General features: G+C 39.0%; 2 protein-coding genes across 3 annotated transcripts in view; both read left to right on the forward strand.

The window, feature by feature from the left end:
• Window positions 1-10,409, forward strand: part of BICC1 (BicC family RNA binding protein 1) — a 102,783-nt gene extending 92,374 nt beyond the window's left edge. For both annotated transcript variants that reach the window (XM_017836365.1, XM_017836364.1), the window contains exons 18-21: window positions 1,226-1,379; window positions 3,913-4,073; window positions 5,985-6,084; window positions 7,543-10,409. In XM_017836365.1, the coding sequence (XP_017691854.1) occupies window positions 1,226-1,379; window positions 3,913-4,073; window positions 5,985-6,084; window positions 7,543-7,673 (546 nt within the window). In that variant the 3' untranslated portion in view covers window positions 7,674-10,409. The remainder of the gene's footprint in view (window positions 1-1,225; window positions 1,380-3,912; window positions 4,074-5,984; window positions 6,085-7,542) is intronic.
• A 6,800-nt stretch (window positions 10,410-17,209) lies between these two features.
• The window catches only part of PHYHIPL (phytanoyl-CoA 2-hydroxylase interacting protein like), a 132,153-nt gene continuing 131,884 nt past the window's right edge, over window positions 17,210-17,478 (forward strand). Inside the window, exon 1 of the mRNA XM_017836363.1 lies at window positions 17,210-17,455. The gene's annotated coding sequence lies outside the window, so the exon portion shown is untranslated. The remainder of the gene's footprint in view (window positions 17,456-17,478) is intronic.

The raw sequence follows: 17,478 nt of genomic DNA on the forward strand, positions 1-17,478 counted from the left end.
ATGTTAGGGCTCCAGTTACCATTGTTTGGGATGAGCTATTGTGGAAACATCTGGGGAGGCTGAAAATCTTGGATTCCTTGTAGTATCCTCCTCTGCTTAGCAGTTTTCAACACCATATGTATTGGAGACTGTGCCACCACACTTCCAATGCATGTGCACCTTTGAGAGTCATGTGCTGGAGCCTTTGAGAAGATGAAGTTTTGGTATCATGGTCTAAGGCCTGGGAAGTTAATTTGTAAAATAAGCTCACCAAACATATTTCATCTTTGCTGTGGTATTTTACTGTGCATTCAGTTTTCCAGAAACATTGGATGACATCTTTTTTTAACTTGACAACTCTTAGACATCATTATGATCTCATGTAAGGTAGAGGCCCTGTCTCTTCTTGCTCTTCTGTAAGACTTGAAGTCAGTCCTTACCTTCCTTCTTTTCTGTAACCATACTAAGTCTAGCTCACACCTTCCTAATTTTTACCAATGATAAGGAGCTTTTGCCTTGTTTCTTCAGTGCTGTCAATTTTACTGAATAGTATAAAAGATAGCTGTGTCCTAAGTGATAAATTTTAATTGCAATTCGGTGTAAGTGTATAGAATGAAATTGTTCATTTCCACATTTTTTTGGCTCATGCAAGTGTGTAGTATCAATGTCAGTCTCTTTTGTGTATGTCCCCACTGAATACTGTTACCTTATTTTGGAACATTCTCACCCACAGTGATGAGAGATCATGAGTAGTATTTTACGGGAATATGAAATCTATTAAAAACAAACAAACAAAAAACCCCCTACAAACAAAACTGCAAATTCACAGGCCATTGCAGAATTGTTGTAATATTGTGTACTTTAGGCACTTATCTTCAGATAAATGTTCTGTTATGTACTCTTCCCTGTGAAGGGATGTAGTCAATAGACTGCTTTGTCTAGAATTTGTGTGGGAATTTGATACCATGGAATGTTTTGGAAACAAACTTGGAAATACCGAGCAATTTATTTTGAATCATGGTCTTTAAATAACTCCTGCTTCAAAACTGTAAACTGTGTATGTTTTAAGCACACCTGCTGTTTTCGTGTCCAGTTTGCAATTATTTGACTATTGATCAACTGCCAAAAGAATGTTTGCAAGCATTTTTTTTTTCTTTTTTTTTATAACTGAGCTGTTTCAAAGAAAACATCTGAGTCACAATGAAACCTCTGTTTTCTGCCCAAATTTTCCTTCTGTGATTTGCAGGGTTCATCGATGTCTCTGTCCCGGTCCAGCAGTCGGGAGCACCTGGGAAGTGGAAGTGAATCTGATAACTGGAGAGACCGTAATGGGCTGGGACCCACTGCTCATGATTTTGTCTCCTCAATTGGCAGCCCCAAACGGAAACAAAACAAATCAGGTTAATAAACTCTTTAATACCTGATTTAAAAAAAGAAATCATATTGATATCAATTAATATTTATTTTAATATAAATGTATCCTGACATCACTAGGGATTTAAATTACTGACACCTGACAGCTTTGGTTTTGTTTTTTTTTACAATTTGCAATGTCAAAGCATATGCAAGGTAGTGTAACATGATATACGAATAATGGTTCAAAAGGCAAACTTAAGGAAATTTTATAAATGCCAGACATTCTTGCTGGAAAGCTCTTTGCTGTCATGGAAGCGGTTTTTCAAGGTGTTCTGAAACCAGATCTTTATAAAAGCTTATTTCTAGACTGCCATTGTTCTGCTGTGTTACCAGTGCAACAACAACCAGGTCTTTATTGGGCTACTTGCTCACTGAAGGAGTCATAATCTGTGCTAATATTGAATTTTAAAGCATGATTCTCTTCATGGGAATCAAATTTACAAGAGCATGTAGTGACAGGACAAGGGGGAATGACTTCAAACCGAAAGAGTAGATTTAGATTGGATACTATGAAAAAATCCATTGCTGTGAGGGTGGTGAGGCCCTGGCACAGGTTGCCCAGAGAAGATGTGGCTGCCCCATCCCTGGAAGTGTCCAAGGCCAGGTTGGACAGGGCTTGGAGCAACCTGGGCTAGTGGAAGGTGTCCCTGCCCATGGCAGAGGCATTGGAATGAGATGATCTTTAAGGCCTCTTCCAACCCAGGCCATTCTGTGAAAAGAAGCCTGTCCGTGTTTTGGGCATGGCCTAGCACGTGAATTTAAACACTGGTTTCCGTGGATACAGGCTCTACCTCTGGTAATTACTTTTTAAACAATATTTGAAATTTACAAATTAAAATACTGTATTTTAGTTCAACACTTGGAAACTTCATTTCATTTTTTAAGTAACTTAATAGATGCTTTTTTGAAAGAAAGAAAAGTGGAGGTAGAAAATACTAGTCCATACTACTGATCTGCATTATGAGGAAATAAGTACTGTGGCTGATTTTACTCTCTTTTGTTGCATTTTTCTTTTAAAAACCTAAATCCCAGATTAAATTCCAAGTACACAGATAATAAAATTTGGGCATTCTAGGAAAGGATATCTTCAAATATAGAAAATACACCGGAAGTGGAGGAAATTGTTCTACAGCAGCTGCAGCTTTCCCAGAGAATGGAAGGTGTAGAGGAAGGATAAAAGAAACATCTATGAGTTGGCTGGACAAGTGTAGTTACCTTAATGTATAGGTGCTGGAGGACTAAAATGTATGACTTAATTGACACAATTGCACAGTTGTGTTGAATTTCTTCTTTATTTTTAAGATAATGCTTCCTGACTGCAGTAAGAAGGAGGATCATGAATTTCTGTTTGGGTATTTTCAGTGTTACTTTTCTCTGATAGTGAAGAAATCAAGGCATCACCTTTTAAAGTCTAAAAACTCAATTTAGTTATTGCTTCACTTGTCAAAGCTAACACTCACATTTTCAACATTGAACAGTCTACTGTATTTTAAAATTCTTTTCCAAAATGGAGCTGAGTTAGACAGAAATTCTCCAAGCTCCATAAATCCAATCCCAAATGCTTCTAACTAGTTTGTGCCCAGAAAAATAAGAAATTTAGCACAGCTAGTGGTGAAAAATGGCGATTTTCACATACCATTGGCATTCTGTAGTGAAGGCCATAGCAGAAGTCTCCGGGGAAATCTTAATTTTGCTTACCTGGGAAAATACCCTTTACCTGCCACAAGCTGCTTATGCTTTCACTGTTATTCTTCCCATGTCAGGAGGGAGGGAGGGAGCACTCCCAGTGGCTCCACTTACACATATGCTCGATAGCATGGGAGCTATCCTGTTCTTACACAGCATGAGGAAAAATAATTAGGAACTATGTGATTCTATACTATCAGTATGCACACATGCAGGAAAGGGATTCACTGCCAAACCAGGTTTCTGGTTTTTTTTAAGAAACTCATTGTGGAAACTTTTCAAAGCTATTATCTTTTGGGAATGTAATTTAAAGTTGTGTAGGGAGTGGGTTTCCAGTTTCAGTATTTTATAAACTATGGCATTCATTTTTTGTCTGTGTTGTAGTAAAATAATGGCCACATCATATTCCTTTTATCAAGAATAGCTCCAGCGTGGCTTTTTCCCCATCCAGACCAAAAAGTGTTGGTTGCCTTTGTGTGCAATGATGTTTTCCAAAATAGTCATTGGGGAAAGGAGGAGAGGGCTTAAGAGGAGGAAAAGCCGTGGGGTCTTGTAGCTCTTTCCATGACTTTCTGGCTTGTATCCATGTGACAGTTCCCATAATGTGATTTTATCGTTTAAAATGTTTACCCAAATGTCTTTCTATAGAAAACAAACATTGGAACTTAATGAACAAAAAAATTGCTTTGTGGTGTTCATTCTCTTAGACCACTGAGAAGCTTTCTTTTCTGAAAAATAAAGATTTAAGTATTTTGTAATTTTAATGATCTAGCTGATAGAAAAGTGTGCCCTTCTGTGAAGTGTCTAAAAAATGCACTTCTTCCCTTTCAGCTGAGCACTATCTCAGTAGCAGCAATTACATGGACTGCATTTCCTCACTGACAGGAAGCAATGGCTGTAACCTGAACAGTTTGTTTAAGGGATCTGACCTGCCTGAGCTCTTCAGTAAGCTTGGTTTGGGCAAATACACGGACGTATTCCAACAGCAAGAGGTCAGTGTTCCTTTGAAAGACATCTTTGTGTTAGTAGGATTTGTTCCAGCAGCAGTTGTTCTGTCTCTTGACCAAAGCCACTGGGAGCTCTCACTTTGTGGCAGGATTTTCATGGGCTGTTCTTTCCAAGTGTTCCATACACCTTGCAGGTTCCAGATAGCGAGCCTGGACATGAGTACTATGTTGTCCTGCACCTTTGATTTATACTTAACAAAGAATCAAAGTAGGATTGGATTCTTGTCATTCAAGGAAGTTTAAATCTTGGCTCCAACTTGTAAACTAGGATGCTGACTAGAATGTCGTAGGTTTCAGTCTGTTTTATGTGTAGGTTGTGGAAATCCAATCTTTTTTAGTAACATTTGTTAGTAACATCTTGTCTCAACCGATGCTGGGGTCACATATATCCATCTCCTGCTTCTTCCCCTGTGTGCCAGTTGACTTCCTTTGATCCACTCCCAACAGGGAGATATGGTCAGTCAACTGTGTGAGATTTCCACCTCCACACCAGCTAATCTTTTATTCCAAGTATTCCTTAACCGTAGAGTGCTGTATAGGTAGAGTCCACTTGGTTATTTGCAGGTAGTTTATTCTGCTGCCAGATTTGACTGTGTCACAAAAGTACAGTGGGCCCAGCTGCAAGACTCACAGGCATGGAGCCTCCTGAGCTTGTCCCAAAAGCACTGTAGTTGTAAATGGGAAGTTGTATGTGCCACACTGCTGGAATTGGGTGTACTAGGGTGGAGGTGTCCATGTGGGTTTTGTCTGTATCCCATGTGGTACAGGGGAAGGACCACAGCTGGATTTGGCACCTTCATGTATTATGGACCCACCTTCATGTATTATGGCACCTTCGTGTCTGCACACACCAAGGATGCATTCAAGTGTGTACTGCACTGTTAGAAGGGTAGACAGGAGGCAAACTTGTACCGTCTCCTGTGCCCTAAGTCACTCCTGTACGTGCACTCTGAGTGCCCTGAAGTGCAGTGCTGCTGGCTCAGCCTGGGGACAGCTGCATCTGCTGCATTTCGTGCCTTCATTCATTGTCTCTCTCTCTCTAATCGTGCTGCTTAAGGGCTGTGGGGTCAATCCCCAATCTGAATTAGTAAATCCAGCTGTGCCTCAATTCTATGTACAGCCTTCAGGTTTATCTCCTCTGTATGTTCCTCTGAATGTTCCATAATACCCATATTATCCAGTCTCTTAATCCTTTCCTGTTATTTTAGCCACTCTCCTAAAAAGGAGAGAGAGCTGGATTGGTTTCTGATACTAAGGGTGGTTTTTGCTTCACAGCTGGGTTTTTGTTGTGGTTTTTCTTATCTCAAGAGCTGCTGATGAGGTGCCAGACGAGCCAAGTAGTTTGACCAGGGTGAAAACTATAAACAATTTTCCACTGTTTCTGTGAATTGCATTGGGAGAAGAAATACCACAAACATCCATTGTTGCACACACTGTTGAATGCTCGGTGCTTGAACTCAAATGTGTCACCAGGAGTTGAGCAATCCTCCTGTGCTAACCTGGTATAATCTGAAGCACCTACTGTATCTACAGACATAGATACCTGGCATACACACTGTTCCCAAGCGTGTTGTAGTGGTTTTGGTAAATACTCAAAATCTCAAGATTTGCAAATAAATAAGACTAATTGATCTTCTGTGATTTTTCTAAAACTGCTTACTTTTCAGTTTCTCCTTCTCTGTCAGAAATGTAGCAAATTGAGCAGCTGTGTGAAGAAGCCATTGAAAAGCCATAATTGCTGTTTCCATGCGAGGAATAGGTTGGCTGAGTAGGAATAGAGTACCTGTACAAAGCAGTAGGGGAAAAAAAATGAAGCTATTCTGAACCACATTTATTTATTAATACTTTTGTGTGAAAACTTGTTTTGCCTAATTTTCCTATTTCTTTTTACTCTAGATTGATCTGCAGACATTCCTTACTCTTACTGATCAAGATCTGAAAGAGTTAGGAATTACCACTTTTGGTGCCAGAAGAAAAATGCTGCTTGCAATCTCAGGTAAATAACACAAAGTATCATTTGGTTGATTTTTAAGCATTGTTTGTTTGTATTCTTCTCACTCGAGTCAACTTATAGTTGGCAAAGGAGCTTGGAAGGACTAAGACTCTAGTCCACAGAGGTCATAACAGCTTGCCCCTCACCTGAGGTGCTTAAAACCAGGCTTTGCTATTACCAAATAGCAGCTCAAGTTGCAATAGTCCTGTACAGTTGGAGCTTGGTGAAAGTTGGTTTCACTGCAGATTGTGAAGTTTTTTGGATGCTCCAAAATCGTGGGTCCAAGAAGCTCTGGGATTACAAACACTACAGGGTCTGAATGGCACTACCTACCAGTCACAACTTTTAGTTCCCTGTCCTCCACTTTATTGATTAGCAGGGCAATCGTCCTGCTGGGAAAAACTGCCTGCTTTTGAGGGGCTTTGAGTTTTTTGGCTTTGGCTTTTTGGCAGTTTTTTATGCCACAAATGCATGGGTTTGAGAGAAACATGTAACTCTTACTTGGAATTTTTCTAACCCATTTTAATTAATAGGTTGTCTTGATCCTACATATAGAAAGAAGGCCAAATATAATTTCTTAAAATATGCTGTAGTATATAAAGCCTAACTAGATTTTTCTAATTGTGATAAATAGCATGAGGTTTCTTATTACATAGGAGTGCTATCCTCCTTGACTAGGCAATGAATCCGTATCAGAGGAAGAGTTTCTTTCAGATGCTTCATTGTAACACTACATTATTTTCCTCCCAATTTCATCTCTTCTACTGATGCCATTAGTGAATGTTTTATTAATTTAAAATGGTGCAGTAAAAAGGGCAAAAATGCAATGTACTTAGTAGCAGTCACGAATATCTGTGTAATATTTCAGTGATTTCTATCTGTCATGAAGTTTGGTTACAAGAATAGAAAAGTGGGGGAAAAAAGTATTTTGGATGAGCTTTTGCTAATACAAGATTAGTGTGCATGTTGGAATGAGAGGTGATCATCTGTTTTTTTCTGAAAGTCCTAATTAAAATATTGCTTCAGTTTTGTCTTTAAAGAATTGTGCATTAAGAAATGATCAAGATACGCTTTTCTGTCATCTCAGTTTACATTGCACGGTTGTGCTGCAGCATATACTTCTGGGAAGACTGCAGTCTTTGAGTATTCTAACAAACTTTTTAAAGTGTTTCAGCTCTGTCAACTGCTTCTAAATCAATATTGCAAAAAATTATCTACTTCACACTGTACCGGTGCCAAATAAGAATTGCACCAAATAGATGCCTGTGTCCTAGGCAGCCTCTGAGCCTTAAGCTGACACTGATTATCCTGTTGAACTGTTGAACTGAATAAGTACCTCACAGATACCTTCAGTTCATATTGTTCCATCCAAAATATTTTCCTTGTTTAAACAGAAGCTTTGCGTTGCATTTGGCTCAAAATATTAAAATTTAATTTCTGATGAGAGATTGACCTTTACAGAACTGAATAAAAACCGAAGAAAGCTCTTTGATCCGTCAAACATCCGTGCCTCGTTCCTGGAAGGTGGAGCCAGTGGGAGACTGCCGCGCCAGTATCACTCGGACATTGCCAGTGTCAGCGGCCGCTGGTAGCAGGACGTTGTGGCTCTAAAAAGTCAGCTGTAAAGATGGACATGGCAATCCTGTGGACAGCCTTCACTGCACACCACCCTCTGCACTTTGGGAGTTTGGGCGTCAAGGACCAAAGCGTTTCGTCTGCACAATACTGTGCCAAAAAAAAAAAAAACAAACAAAAAAATCAACAGAGAAAACACATTTTGTCTGTTCTCTTTCGAAACACCAAATGTGGGTTACGTTTTACTCATGTAGATTGGACAGAATTTGCAATAATAATAATATAGGGTTCTTTGTTTAGTATTTTATTACCTATAACTATAATGTATGCACTGAATTTTTTACTTTGTTGAATGAAGGAAGAATGAAGAGCTGGGATGCCAGAGAGCATAGATTTGGTTTTATCAAGATGGATTTTTCTGGTACTGCTTAAAATAATTATTGAGGTCTTTCTGCACTTTACATGTTCTGATTTCTTGTCCTGTGGAAATTTATTTCTCTCTTTCATTTCCATATCAATTTTTATATTGGCACTAATCAAATTTGTTCAGGTGTTCCTGCATTAAGTCACATCTCACTATAATGGTACTAGAATCCGGTTCTTATCCAGATTTTTTTTTTCCTCTCTCTGTCTCCCGGGTAGTTATCTGAAGAGATTGTTCCAAAATCAAGTCACTTGGTAGTGGACCAGTCCTATTATGCTCTTATGAAGCAGTGTAATGCTGCCTGCAATAATACTCACTGTAACAGATGCAATGAAAGACCAAAATGGACCTTGCAATATTAACCCTTTGCAGTCAACATATTTAACTGCTGCCTGTTATGCTAAAAGTGTTTTTAATGGTTGTCTCAAAGCAAAGGGCTATTTTTAGTACCCTGCCACTAAAGGACACTTATTTATATCAGACTTTTATTTTTAGATTCTATACACCTACAATACGTAACAGATTAAACTGATCTACTGCAGATTTATGGTAGAGAATGAAAGGCATTCATCAAACTAGAGCTCCAGGCTGTCAGTTTGATTAAACAGACAACTAATCTAATTTGACAAGACAGCACTGTTGCCATTTAATAAATGACACATATTACTTACATGACTATGCATGCAGCAATTAAGTGACCTACATAAAATAGGTGTAATAGCATCTGTTTTGTTCGATCCAGATTTGTAATTGTCAGCTGCAGAAGTGTTTCAAACTCCGGAGATGAACTATTTCTGAAACAAGTTATGTTCAACGGAAAGAGTCCATGTTATAAGTGGCTAGAGCTAACTTTTGCATTCTTATACTGTGAAAGTCCGAATGATTTGGCAATGTTATTCCTCTGTCTTGACAGATGTTGTGTTATGGGTTTATGAAGGGTTCAGATATAATGAAGGAATTCATAAAGTGCCTCTTTTTGCAATGCAATACGTAGTTTCCAAGCATTAATTGAAAAGCATTCCCATGAGAAATATTGTGAATTACCTCTACTGTAATGTACTATTTATGTTCAGTGTACAAGCCTTTTGAGATGGACATAAACCACTGTCAAGTGCTCTTAACAGAAGGCATTAGAATAACATTTACAGTAGTTGGGTTTTATGCAAAAATGGGTGAGAAAGAGTTCTGACACTTTCCATGGATAATTCTTTCTTTTAAGGTGAGAATGCAAAATGACATAAAGAGAAATTTGCACACACAAAGGGAATTTAAAGAGACTTGTTACTTGAGGGCATAGATGATCAAGCAATAATATAAAGTCTTCTTGTGGTTAGCTAGAAATTGCTGCTCAGTAATCATTTCAGCCATATCTACTTAATGGTGTATAACTGGGTGACTTCCCCTCTAGGTCCAGTAGCATCTTTGCCTGGTTTTACAGTGGTACTACAGATCTGACTGGATAAAGCTGTGTCTGGTACACAGTTGTTCACACCAGTCACTGTGCTCAATGCCAGGAGTCAATAGCCACATATCTGAGAGGTACTTGTGTGTCACATGGGCAAGAGCAACTTCATGGAAACCCTCTCAGAAGCCACGACTTCTCATTCTAAAACTATTTACACTTGTGCTTACTTCTAAGCATGTAGGTAGTTCCATTCACAGGGGCTACTTGTGTGCTTACAGGTAAGCTGTCATTTCTATGTTTCCACTTGCAAGACCAGTGTTTGCAAATCAAATTGTATTCAGCCATGTTATTTTATAAAATATTTTTAATTAAATAAATATTCAGCTGCACTTGGTACAGAATTTTCTGCAACCCCTTCTTGCTTATTTTACCTGAACTTAAAAGCATCAGAAAGCTTTTACACTCTAGTCTTTTGTAAGTACTTGCTATGTATCCAGATGGTACTATACTCAGAAACTCATTTTATTACAGTATTAAGTTGATGTGGTCTTTTGCTGAGCAGTGCTTATATCATCTACACCAAAGTGAAGAATTTCCCTCGAACAACAATATTTTTCAGTAGGGCTTCACACAGACACAAAAAAAAAAAAAAGAACACACTGGAAGTAAAAAATTTCTCACTTGTTTTGATTCCACAAAGGGAATATAACCGTACAGTGTACCGTATTGTGTTATATTATGCACAAATATTTGACTTGCTACATAAAATGTTAGTTTTAAATCTGTGCCTTAATAGTGACCAGTTATCTGTAAATATAGAGCAGATACAGATTGTATTTTTGTGGGTTGTGTCCTTTTAGTGATTTTTTTTTTTTAAATGAAAGTTGAAATTAAGACATTAAAAATGGGAATTTTCAAAACTAATCAGTGTTGCATAAAATAAATTTATATAACACCCTTGTATTCTGATTGGTTTGTGAAGTATTTTTTATATAGACCTGGTTCCAGGGATGCTTGCTTGTTAATAAAATATAAAAAGCAGTATTTGACATAATTGCAACATGTTTCTTTCACATGCTAATGCTTCGTGTATTACTGTTCTTTTTGTCATATACAGTGTCTGGCTTTTAAGTGAGTGCTTTGTTGAAATACCTGTCATTAATAATTAATATAGAGGAGTTAAATTACCTCAGGTTCAATTCATATCAGGCTTTATTGGTTTGGCTTACGTAAGTTCTATTCTTTCTTTGGTCTTCCCATTTGAATGACTATGTTTTGCTCAGGTTAGCAGGGCAGTTCTACATGTTCTTTCATGGTAGTGTCACTTCAAGTACGGAAGCGGGGGAAAAAAAAAAAGGGAATTCTTTTTTGGGATGCTGGGACATGAGCAGTCAGCCTCCAGTGAGAGGCACAGCTTTCCCACTGAGTTCATGTGTACACAATGTATATCATCAGTCTTGTCTCTTTGCTCCACAGGCAGTGGTGCAGGTTCAGGATTGCTCACCTCACTGAGTGCATCCAGGCATTTTGTCATTCCAGCCTCCCGTGGTTTCTTAGTTAACTATTTTAAACACACACCTCTCCACTTCGGTGGCAGCGTTCCCAGCTCACTGACCTTGCAAAAATCTGTGAGTTATTCTGAACAGCTACTGAGAATTGCAGGTGTGGGAACAAGTCTGGGAAGGAACCAGAAAAACAAACTCTTCCACAGAGGCCGAATCTGAAGGATGTGGGGCTGAGTGCAGATTTACCAGGCACTGGCACAAACTCAGTGGAAATGTCGAGAGGCAGGGGGGCTTGCAAATGGAGTCTCCAAACTATGTAAAGATTAAAACTGAGGCATCTCTCTTTACTGTTTGACCCCAATCCAATCAAACACTTGCTGGAGGAGACTTATTTTTTGCAAGCCTGGAAAACACAGTTACAAAAGGCTTATGAGTACTGTTGTAAGCTGGTCAGGAAAGGTGTGATAGGCAGGGGCATTCAGAAATTTGTGCTTGTACTGTGAAGCAAGCTTAGAAGAATTTGATTCCAGACAAGCCTGGACACTGCTGATGTTACCTTTTATCCTTGAAAAACAGGCTTCCTTTGTGTCACAGACATTTGAGCAAAAGGAAGGTTTGGCTTTTATTTGGAGTTGCTGCGAAGTTTTTCTAGGATTTGAGAAGATGCAAAAACTAGAGAACTTGTAGAAAAATTTTCAATATACAGGATTGGTGTATATATGGTTGCAATATTTTTACAGCTTCTCTGAAAGTGGAGAGCTGTCAGGACATGCAAGAAGCTAAGGGAAGGTGTTTTAGAATGGCTGAAGATAAGAGGTCTTATTTTGAATTAGGGGTAGTTGTGAGTGAGGAATATCTTGTAACCTGAAGAGCACACAGTAAACTTGTGGGTTTGCTATAAAATTCCTTTCTTTTTCTTTTGGCCTAAGATACTATCTGGAGCAGAAATTACAAGAATCCAGATAATTACAAGAGGCTTTTTGCAGATGATATATTGTATTAAAGAAAACTTGAGTTTTATCTTTTGTTTCCTTTGCTACAGATGTACAGATGTAATTTTTTTATAGTGTTTAGAATATTAATGTTTTACATGCTTTCATGAATCAACAAAGCAAACTTTATAAATAAAAATAAAGTAGTAGAACAGACCTATTTACCAATTTTGAATATTGACATGGCTATTAGGAGGAGCTAATGGTTAGTTGAGATGACTTTTTTTTCCTCTGAAGAAATTGCAGTAATGTTAGCAAATGTTAGCAAACTACTTATTGTAGTAAGGTTTAATAGCAAAACGAACATGAGCAAAACCAAAAAGCAAGTTTTCAGCCTTGAAAGAAAAATAAGTCACAAACTTTAAAGTTTGGGATTGGTTTTGGTTTGTTTTGGTTTTTTTTTTTAATAGTCCAGAAAATATTCTCTGAAATTCTTGGAATTACCTTTAAGTATATTTGCAGTATATTCTTTTGTTATTCCCAGTACCCTTTAGAATACCTGGAGCTATAACTACAAAAAGTATGCTGTGAAATCCTTTTGACACTGAATTGAATCAGAATAAATGTAAATTATGTTGGGAAATGAAGATACTTGGTTATGAAGATGTAGAAATGTTTTTGCATTAGTCAAAGCATCATTCAGTGTCAAGTTTCCCCATTCTTCTAAGGAGTAAGATTTGGGGAATATTTTCTCTACTGAGAAATGCAGAACGATTCCAGATGTTGATGAAAATATGAAGAAAGATGAATACATTGTGATGGAAATTACCAAGTTTGTGCCAAAACTGTGTTGCAACTTCATGGAAACTAACAGATGGAAAAAGCAAAGCATAATATGAGGGGAAAAAAACCCAAACAATTATATAATGAAGTAAAAATTTGTCACTTCTAACAATCTGTGGTAAATGTTGTAAGAAATAATGTTGTCACAAATTTAATAACTCTAGGACCATGGGTTGATATGGATCTCGGTACACTTTATTGCTGTGATAAAAATCACAGTTTGTCACCCATGAAGGACAGAAGAGTTGAAGAGGCCTGAAATGCACATGGCACTAGCTTATAATTCCCAAAACTAAAACCAGCCATGGAAAATGCAATCTCATGCTGTGTATATACAATATAGAAGTGAAGATGTGAGGTTTTTTTGAGGAAGAGAACATAAGAAACCTCCAGGAGACAGTGAATCTTACTATATGTTAGACATGAATGTACTAAGGGAAAAGGAAGATGGAAGCCAAGGATAATTTTCTTTTGCTTTAAAATGGATCTGAAGTTCAGATACAACAAAATATTCACGACCTTTTCTTTCAGCAGGAGTTTTCCCACCATGCAGCAGAGCGGTGGTTTGGTTTCTCAAGAGTAAGCCTGTGTTTCCATGCCAAAGCTCACCTCAGTGAGAAGTTGCTATTGCATGGTACCAGAAAGATCCTTACTCTGAAATAGCTTGAATGGACACTGGATGTTTAGCAGTGACAGTTCAGTACTTTAAAATGCTGATTCTTCTGATACTACAAGATGTCCTTATGTAGCCCTGCACCTAGAAATCAGTACAAACAAAGCTAATCTGGTGAGACTAAATTGTTGACAGATTTGAATCTTGCTTGAAAACTGAATAGGAGACAACTAGCTAACTAAACCCTGGGGGGCAAGGGATATTTTTGTGCAGCTATATTAAAACTATCTTTGTGCCAGCAGTGTTTTTCCTTGCACCAAATGGTGACAATAGCCAGCAAGCTGGAATGCTGAAGGCATGTGTCACATAAGAAAGCTCCTCCTGAGCACTGCTTATCTTCCATCTTCACTGAAAGTGGTTGCAGATGCTCCACTGTTGACTCAGTGCTTTCTTTCCATTATCCTTTTGGACTCCAAATGCTATAAGGGGCTAACTTTTAAATTTTACATGCAGTTCCATGAGCTTTTTGCTTGCACAAGCACAATATTTTCTTCTTTTCCTAGGAGTGATTAATATGGACAGTATCCAGAACCACTAGAGTGGATGAGAGCTTTGAAGGACTTTTTTTGAAGGGATTTAAAAGCCATGACTGAAGACTGGAAATAACACTTCTGGCACTGCTGCCTTTCCTGGCTGCTGGTGGTGTCTGCTCACCTCTCCTAGATCTTGGCTCTCCCATGCTTGGCTCAAGTTTCTGCTCACTTCTGACAAGCAGTCAAGTTTCAAACAAGTACTTTTGGGAAGTTTGAAGCATTTTAAATTTTCAGGCAGGCTAGTGTTTTCTTTGCTTTTTGTGTTGGACTTAAAAACTATGGCAGTGAGGGCACAGATGCTAATGGTCATCCTTGGAGAGTGTGAGGAGTTAAATTTGTAAGCACAATGTAAAGGGTACACTGTTATTACAAAGCCAGTGTAGATGAGGGTATAATTTCTTCAGATGGGTGGTTGTTCATGAAGATCAAGTAAAGGAAATGTTCAATTGCTTCTTTGGTTCATTTTTTTTAAACATTCATAGAAAGGAGCATCCTTTTGCATGGTGTTCTTATTACAGTTTAAAAATGATTATGCAAAGTGATTCTACAGGGCACTTCCCATAAGCTGTAATAAATACATAATTAGTCATAGACAGAGGGATTCTTTACCATTAGTTATTGGAGCACAACAGCACGTTTCTTCCTTGCTTCCCAACTGCCTGTAATATTTCTGCTGAGGTCACTGCATCCATGTACTTTGGTTGCATATTAATGTGTGGTTATTCTGTGCCCTGGAGCTGCTGCAGAAACAAGGTAATGAAACGCCAGGAACAAAATTGCTTCTCATCTAGTTCCTAGTGTGTCTTCTCACTGTGTAAACACATCAGGAAGTATGAGAGCATTTCTGGACTGAACAGATGTGTTGGTCTGCTGGAAACTTCTGAAACCCACTATTTTCAAGTCCTCCTTAATCTTTGTGATGAATTTGTTAACTTCAAGATGTTTTACATCTGGTTCTGTTTGTCGAATTGCTTTCAAGTGTTCAGGTTTTTGTGATTATATCATCTGTGATAAAATAGGCATTAAATCAAATACTACATGAAGATGCATTGTCTGTTCAAAGCTATATTAGAAATGGTATATTTTGTATCCTTGGTCTGTTTTGGGTTTAAGTGAAATTTTATAGACCTTTCAGAATTTGTGTGTATACATAAAACCCCAAAATGTTATGACAAAGAATCACAGAGACTTTGTCCCTTCCACCTCCCTTCCCACAATGAAGTGTTTCATCTTAAAGCATTTTTTTATCTAATTGAGATTTTCCAAGCTCACAAAATTTGGCAGAAGACAAATCAAGTTTTTATGGTTCCTGAAGGCAAATCACTTTCTGATAAACATTCTAGTGTGTTTTCACGTGCTATTCAACATGGGAGGTGTGCAGAAATATCAGAAAGACTTGGAAAGCTTTCTTACTTGTCCTCTAACTCTTCACCGGATCAACTTTTCCTTTTGCTTGAATCTAGTGAAATTGTTCTATGTTTAAGCACAGAAAAGAAATCCCTGGTAGAGCAATACTTCCTTCCTGTGTGCATGCTGTGATCTTTTGAAAACAAGTTCTCCAGGCTTCTAGACCTAGTAGTATATTGTATGAAATGTTTAGTTGCTACATGTTCACCTACTTAAAAATGAGAAGCCTGTGCTCCAAGGTGAACAGGCTCTCAATTTGTGTACTCAAGGGAACCAATTATACTCACGTTTCATGCTCAAGCATGAAAAGACAGAACTCCAAAATAGCATAAATTTTCAAGTCTTCCTTTTCCCATAAAAGCTGTCTCTTGCTATGCTGCTTTTGTGCAAGTAAACTTCTTTCAGTTCCTGGTAAATTAAGTCCAAAAAAAAGTTAGGGTTTATCCCTGGCAGTTACCCAAGTCTGCATAAAAGTGAATTTTACTCCACGGGGACCCATAACTGAACCCAATAGTGGCAAATGCTTTCCTGATGGTTTATTTTCCTATTGCAGCATTCACAACTTTGATTATGTAACATCCTAATGAAGAACTGAACCAGCATGATTTTTTATTATTTGGAGGTATAATATTGCCATGTTACAAACAAAGTGAAGAGCTGGATGGTCAAAGGTGAGGAGTTGGATGGTCAAAGAATAACCTGAACAACCATTAGGAAAACTGTGGATGAAAGTCTCCATATTTGACTTTAGAAAAAGTTGCTGCAAGGTCTTTAAGGAACAGAAAATATTGCAAACCTTTGCTTTGCTATTTCTTATTAGCTGAGGTGGTAATGATTAGGGGAGAAAACAAGCTGTGCAGTGCACTTTTTAAGAAATATCACCAAGTCACTGTTATGAAAAGAGACATGATGTTCCATCAGTGTTTTCAATATCTATTAAGTACTGAGCCTCTTTTTTATAAATATGGGTTCATACCAATATTAAGAAGGTGTTGGAAAGTTTTCAATTAATGACAACAGAAATCCTCACTCTCCATATTCACTGATTTGCCAGTTTTCAGCAGGGCGTTGAATAGGTAGTTTCCCTTCTAGGCAAAAAGTCTAACCTTACTTTAAATGTAGATAAAGTCAGAATTGGTCTCAAGCCATTTCTTAATATTCGTCAAATAAATTAAGTGGCATCATACCTCAGATTTCCCCAAGTATCTCACCAAGTGTCTTACTAAGTGTCTCACTTAGGTTGTGATCAAGTCATGGTTTGATTTCTGTCACTGCGGGTTAGCTAGATTAGGCTCCACACATCTTTTACTGGAGGTTTGGGGATCCCTGTAACCCTTCCCATGGGCTGGTTTACCTTCCCTCTCACTACTCCCCCATTTCAGGGCTCCCACGTTACGTGTCCGTGTCCCAGTCCCGGGCTGGGTGTCTCCCAGGACACTGCACAGGGTTTATGGCTGTGATTGGTACGAAGTGGCCAAGCTGCCATGGGCCAGCTGTGGCCAGATGTCAGTGCCCCACCTCAGCAGGGCAGGGGGACATCTGGTGACAGAGCTGGTGGGTGGCGATGGACAGGGCCATCGGCACAGGAGAAACGGACTCCGCTCAGCAGAAATCCATGTAATTAATTGGCAATTAAAATAGGTTTGGGTGATGAGAAAAAAAGGCAAATTAACCCCGTTGTCACCTCTTTCTGCCCCCTCAGCCACTCCTCCTTTCTCTTCACTCCTGGTGTCCAGGCAGGGTTTTCCCGCCAAGGCATCACCTGAGGGGCTCAGGGGGGCAGCCGGAACCAGCCGGAACCTGCTGGAACCAGCCGTGCCCCGGGAGACAGCCCCGGGCTCCCCTCACAGAGACCCCTCAGCGCCACTGCTGCCCCAAGGGCCTGATGCTGCCCTGAATCCTGCTTTGGGCCATCTGAGGGGCGTTCGGGAGCGGCCCCGGGGCAGCTCAGGCACCAGAGACACTGCCCCGGTCACGGTGTCACCTCCAGCCAAAGAGGGACGGCACCTGGGGCCATCTCCGTCCCTCGGCTCGGCACCTGCAGGCCAGGGAGCTGCGGCCGGTTTGACACGCACAGGTAAGGGCGTCCCAGCTGCCATG

The sequence above is a fragment of the Lepidothrix coronata genome, unplaced genomic scaffold, assembly GCF_001604755.1.
Source record: "Lepidothrix coronata isolate B3197 unplaced genomic scaffold, Lepidothrix_coronata-1.0 Scaffold276, whole genome shotgun sequence".
Classification (NCBI taxonomy): domain Eukaryota; kingdom Metazoa; phylum Chordata; class Aves; order Passeriformes; family Pipridae; genus Lepidothrix; species Lepidothrix coronata.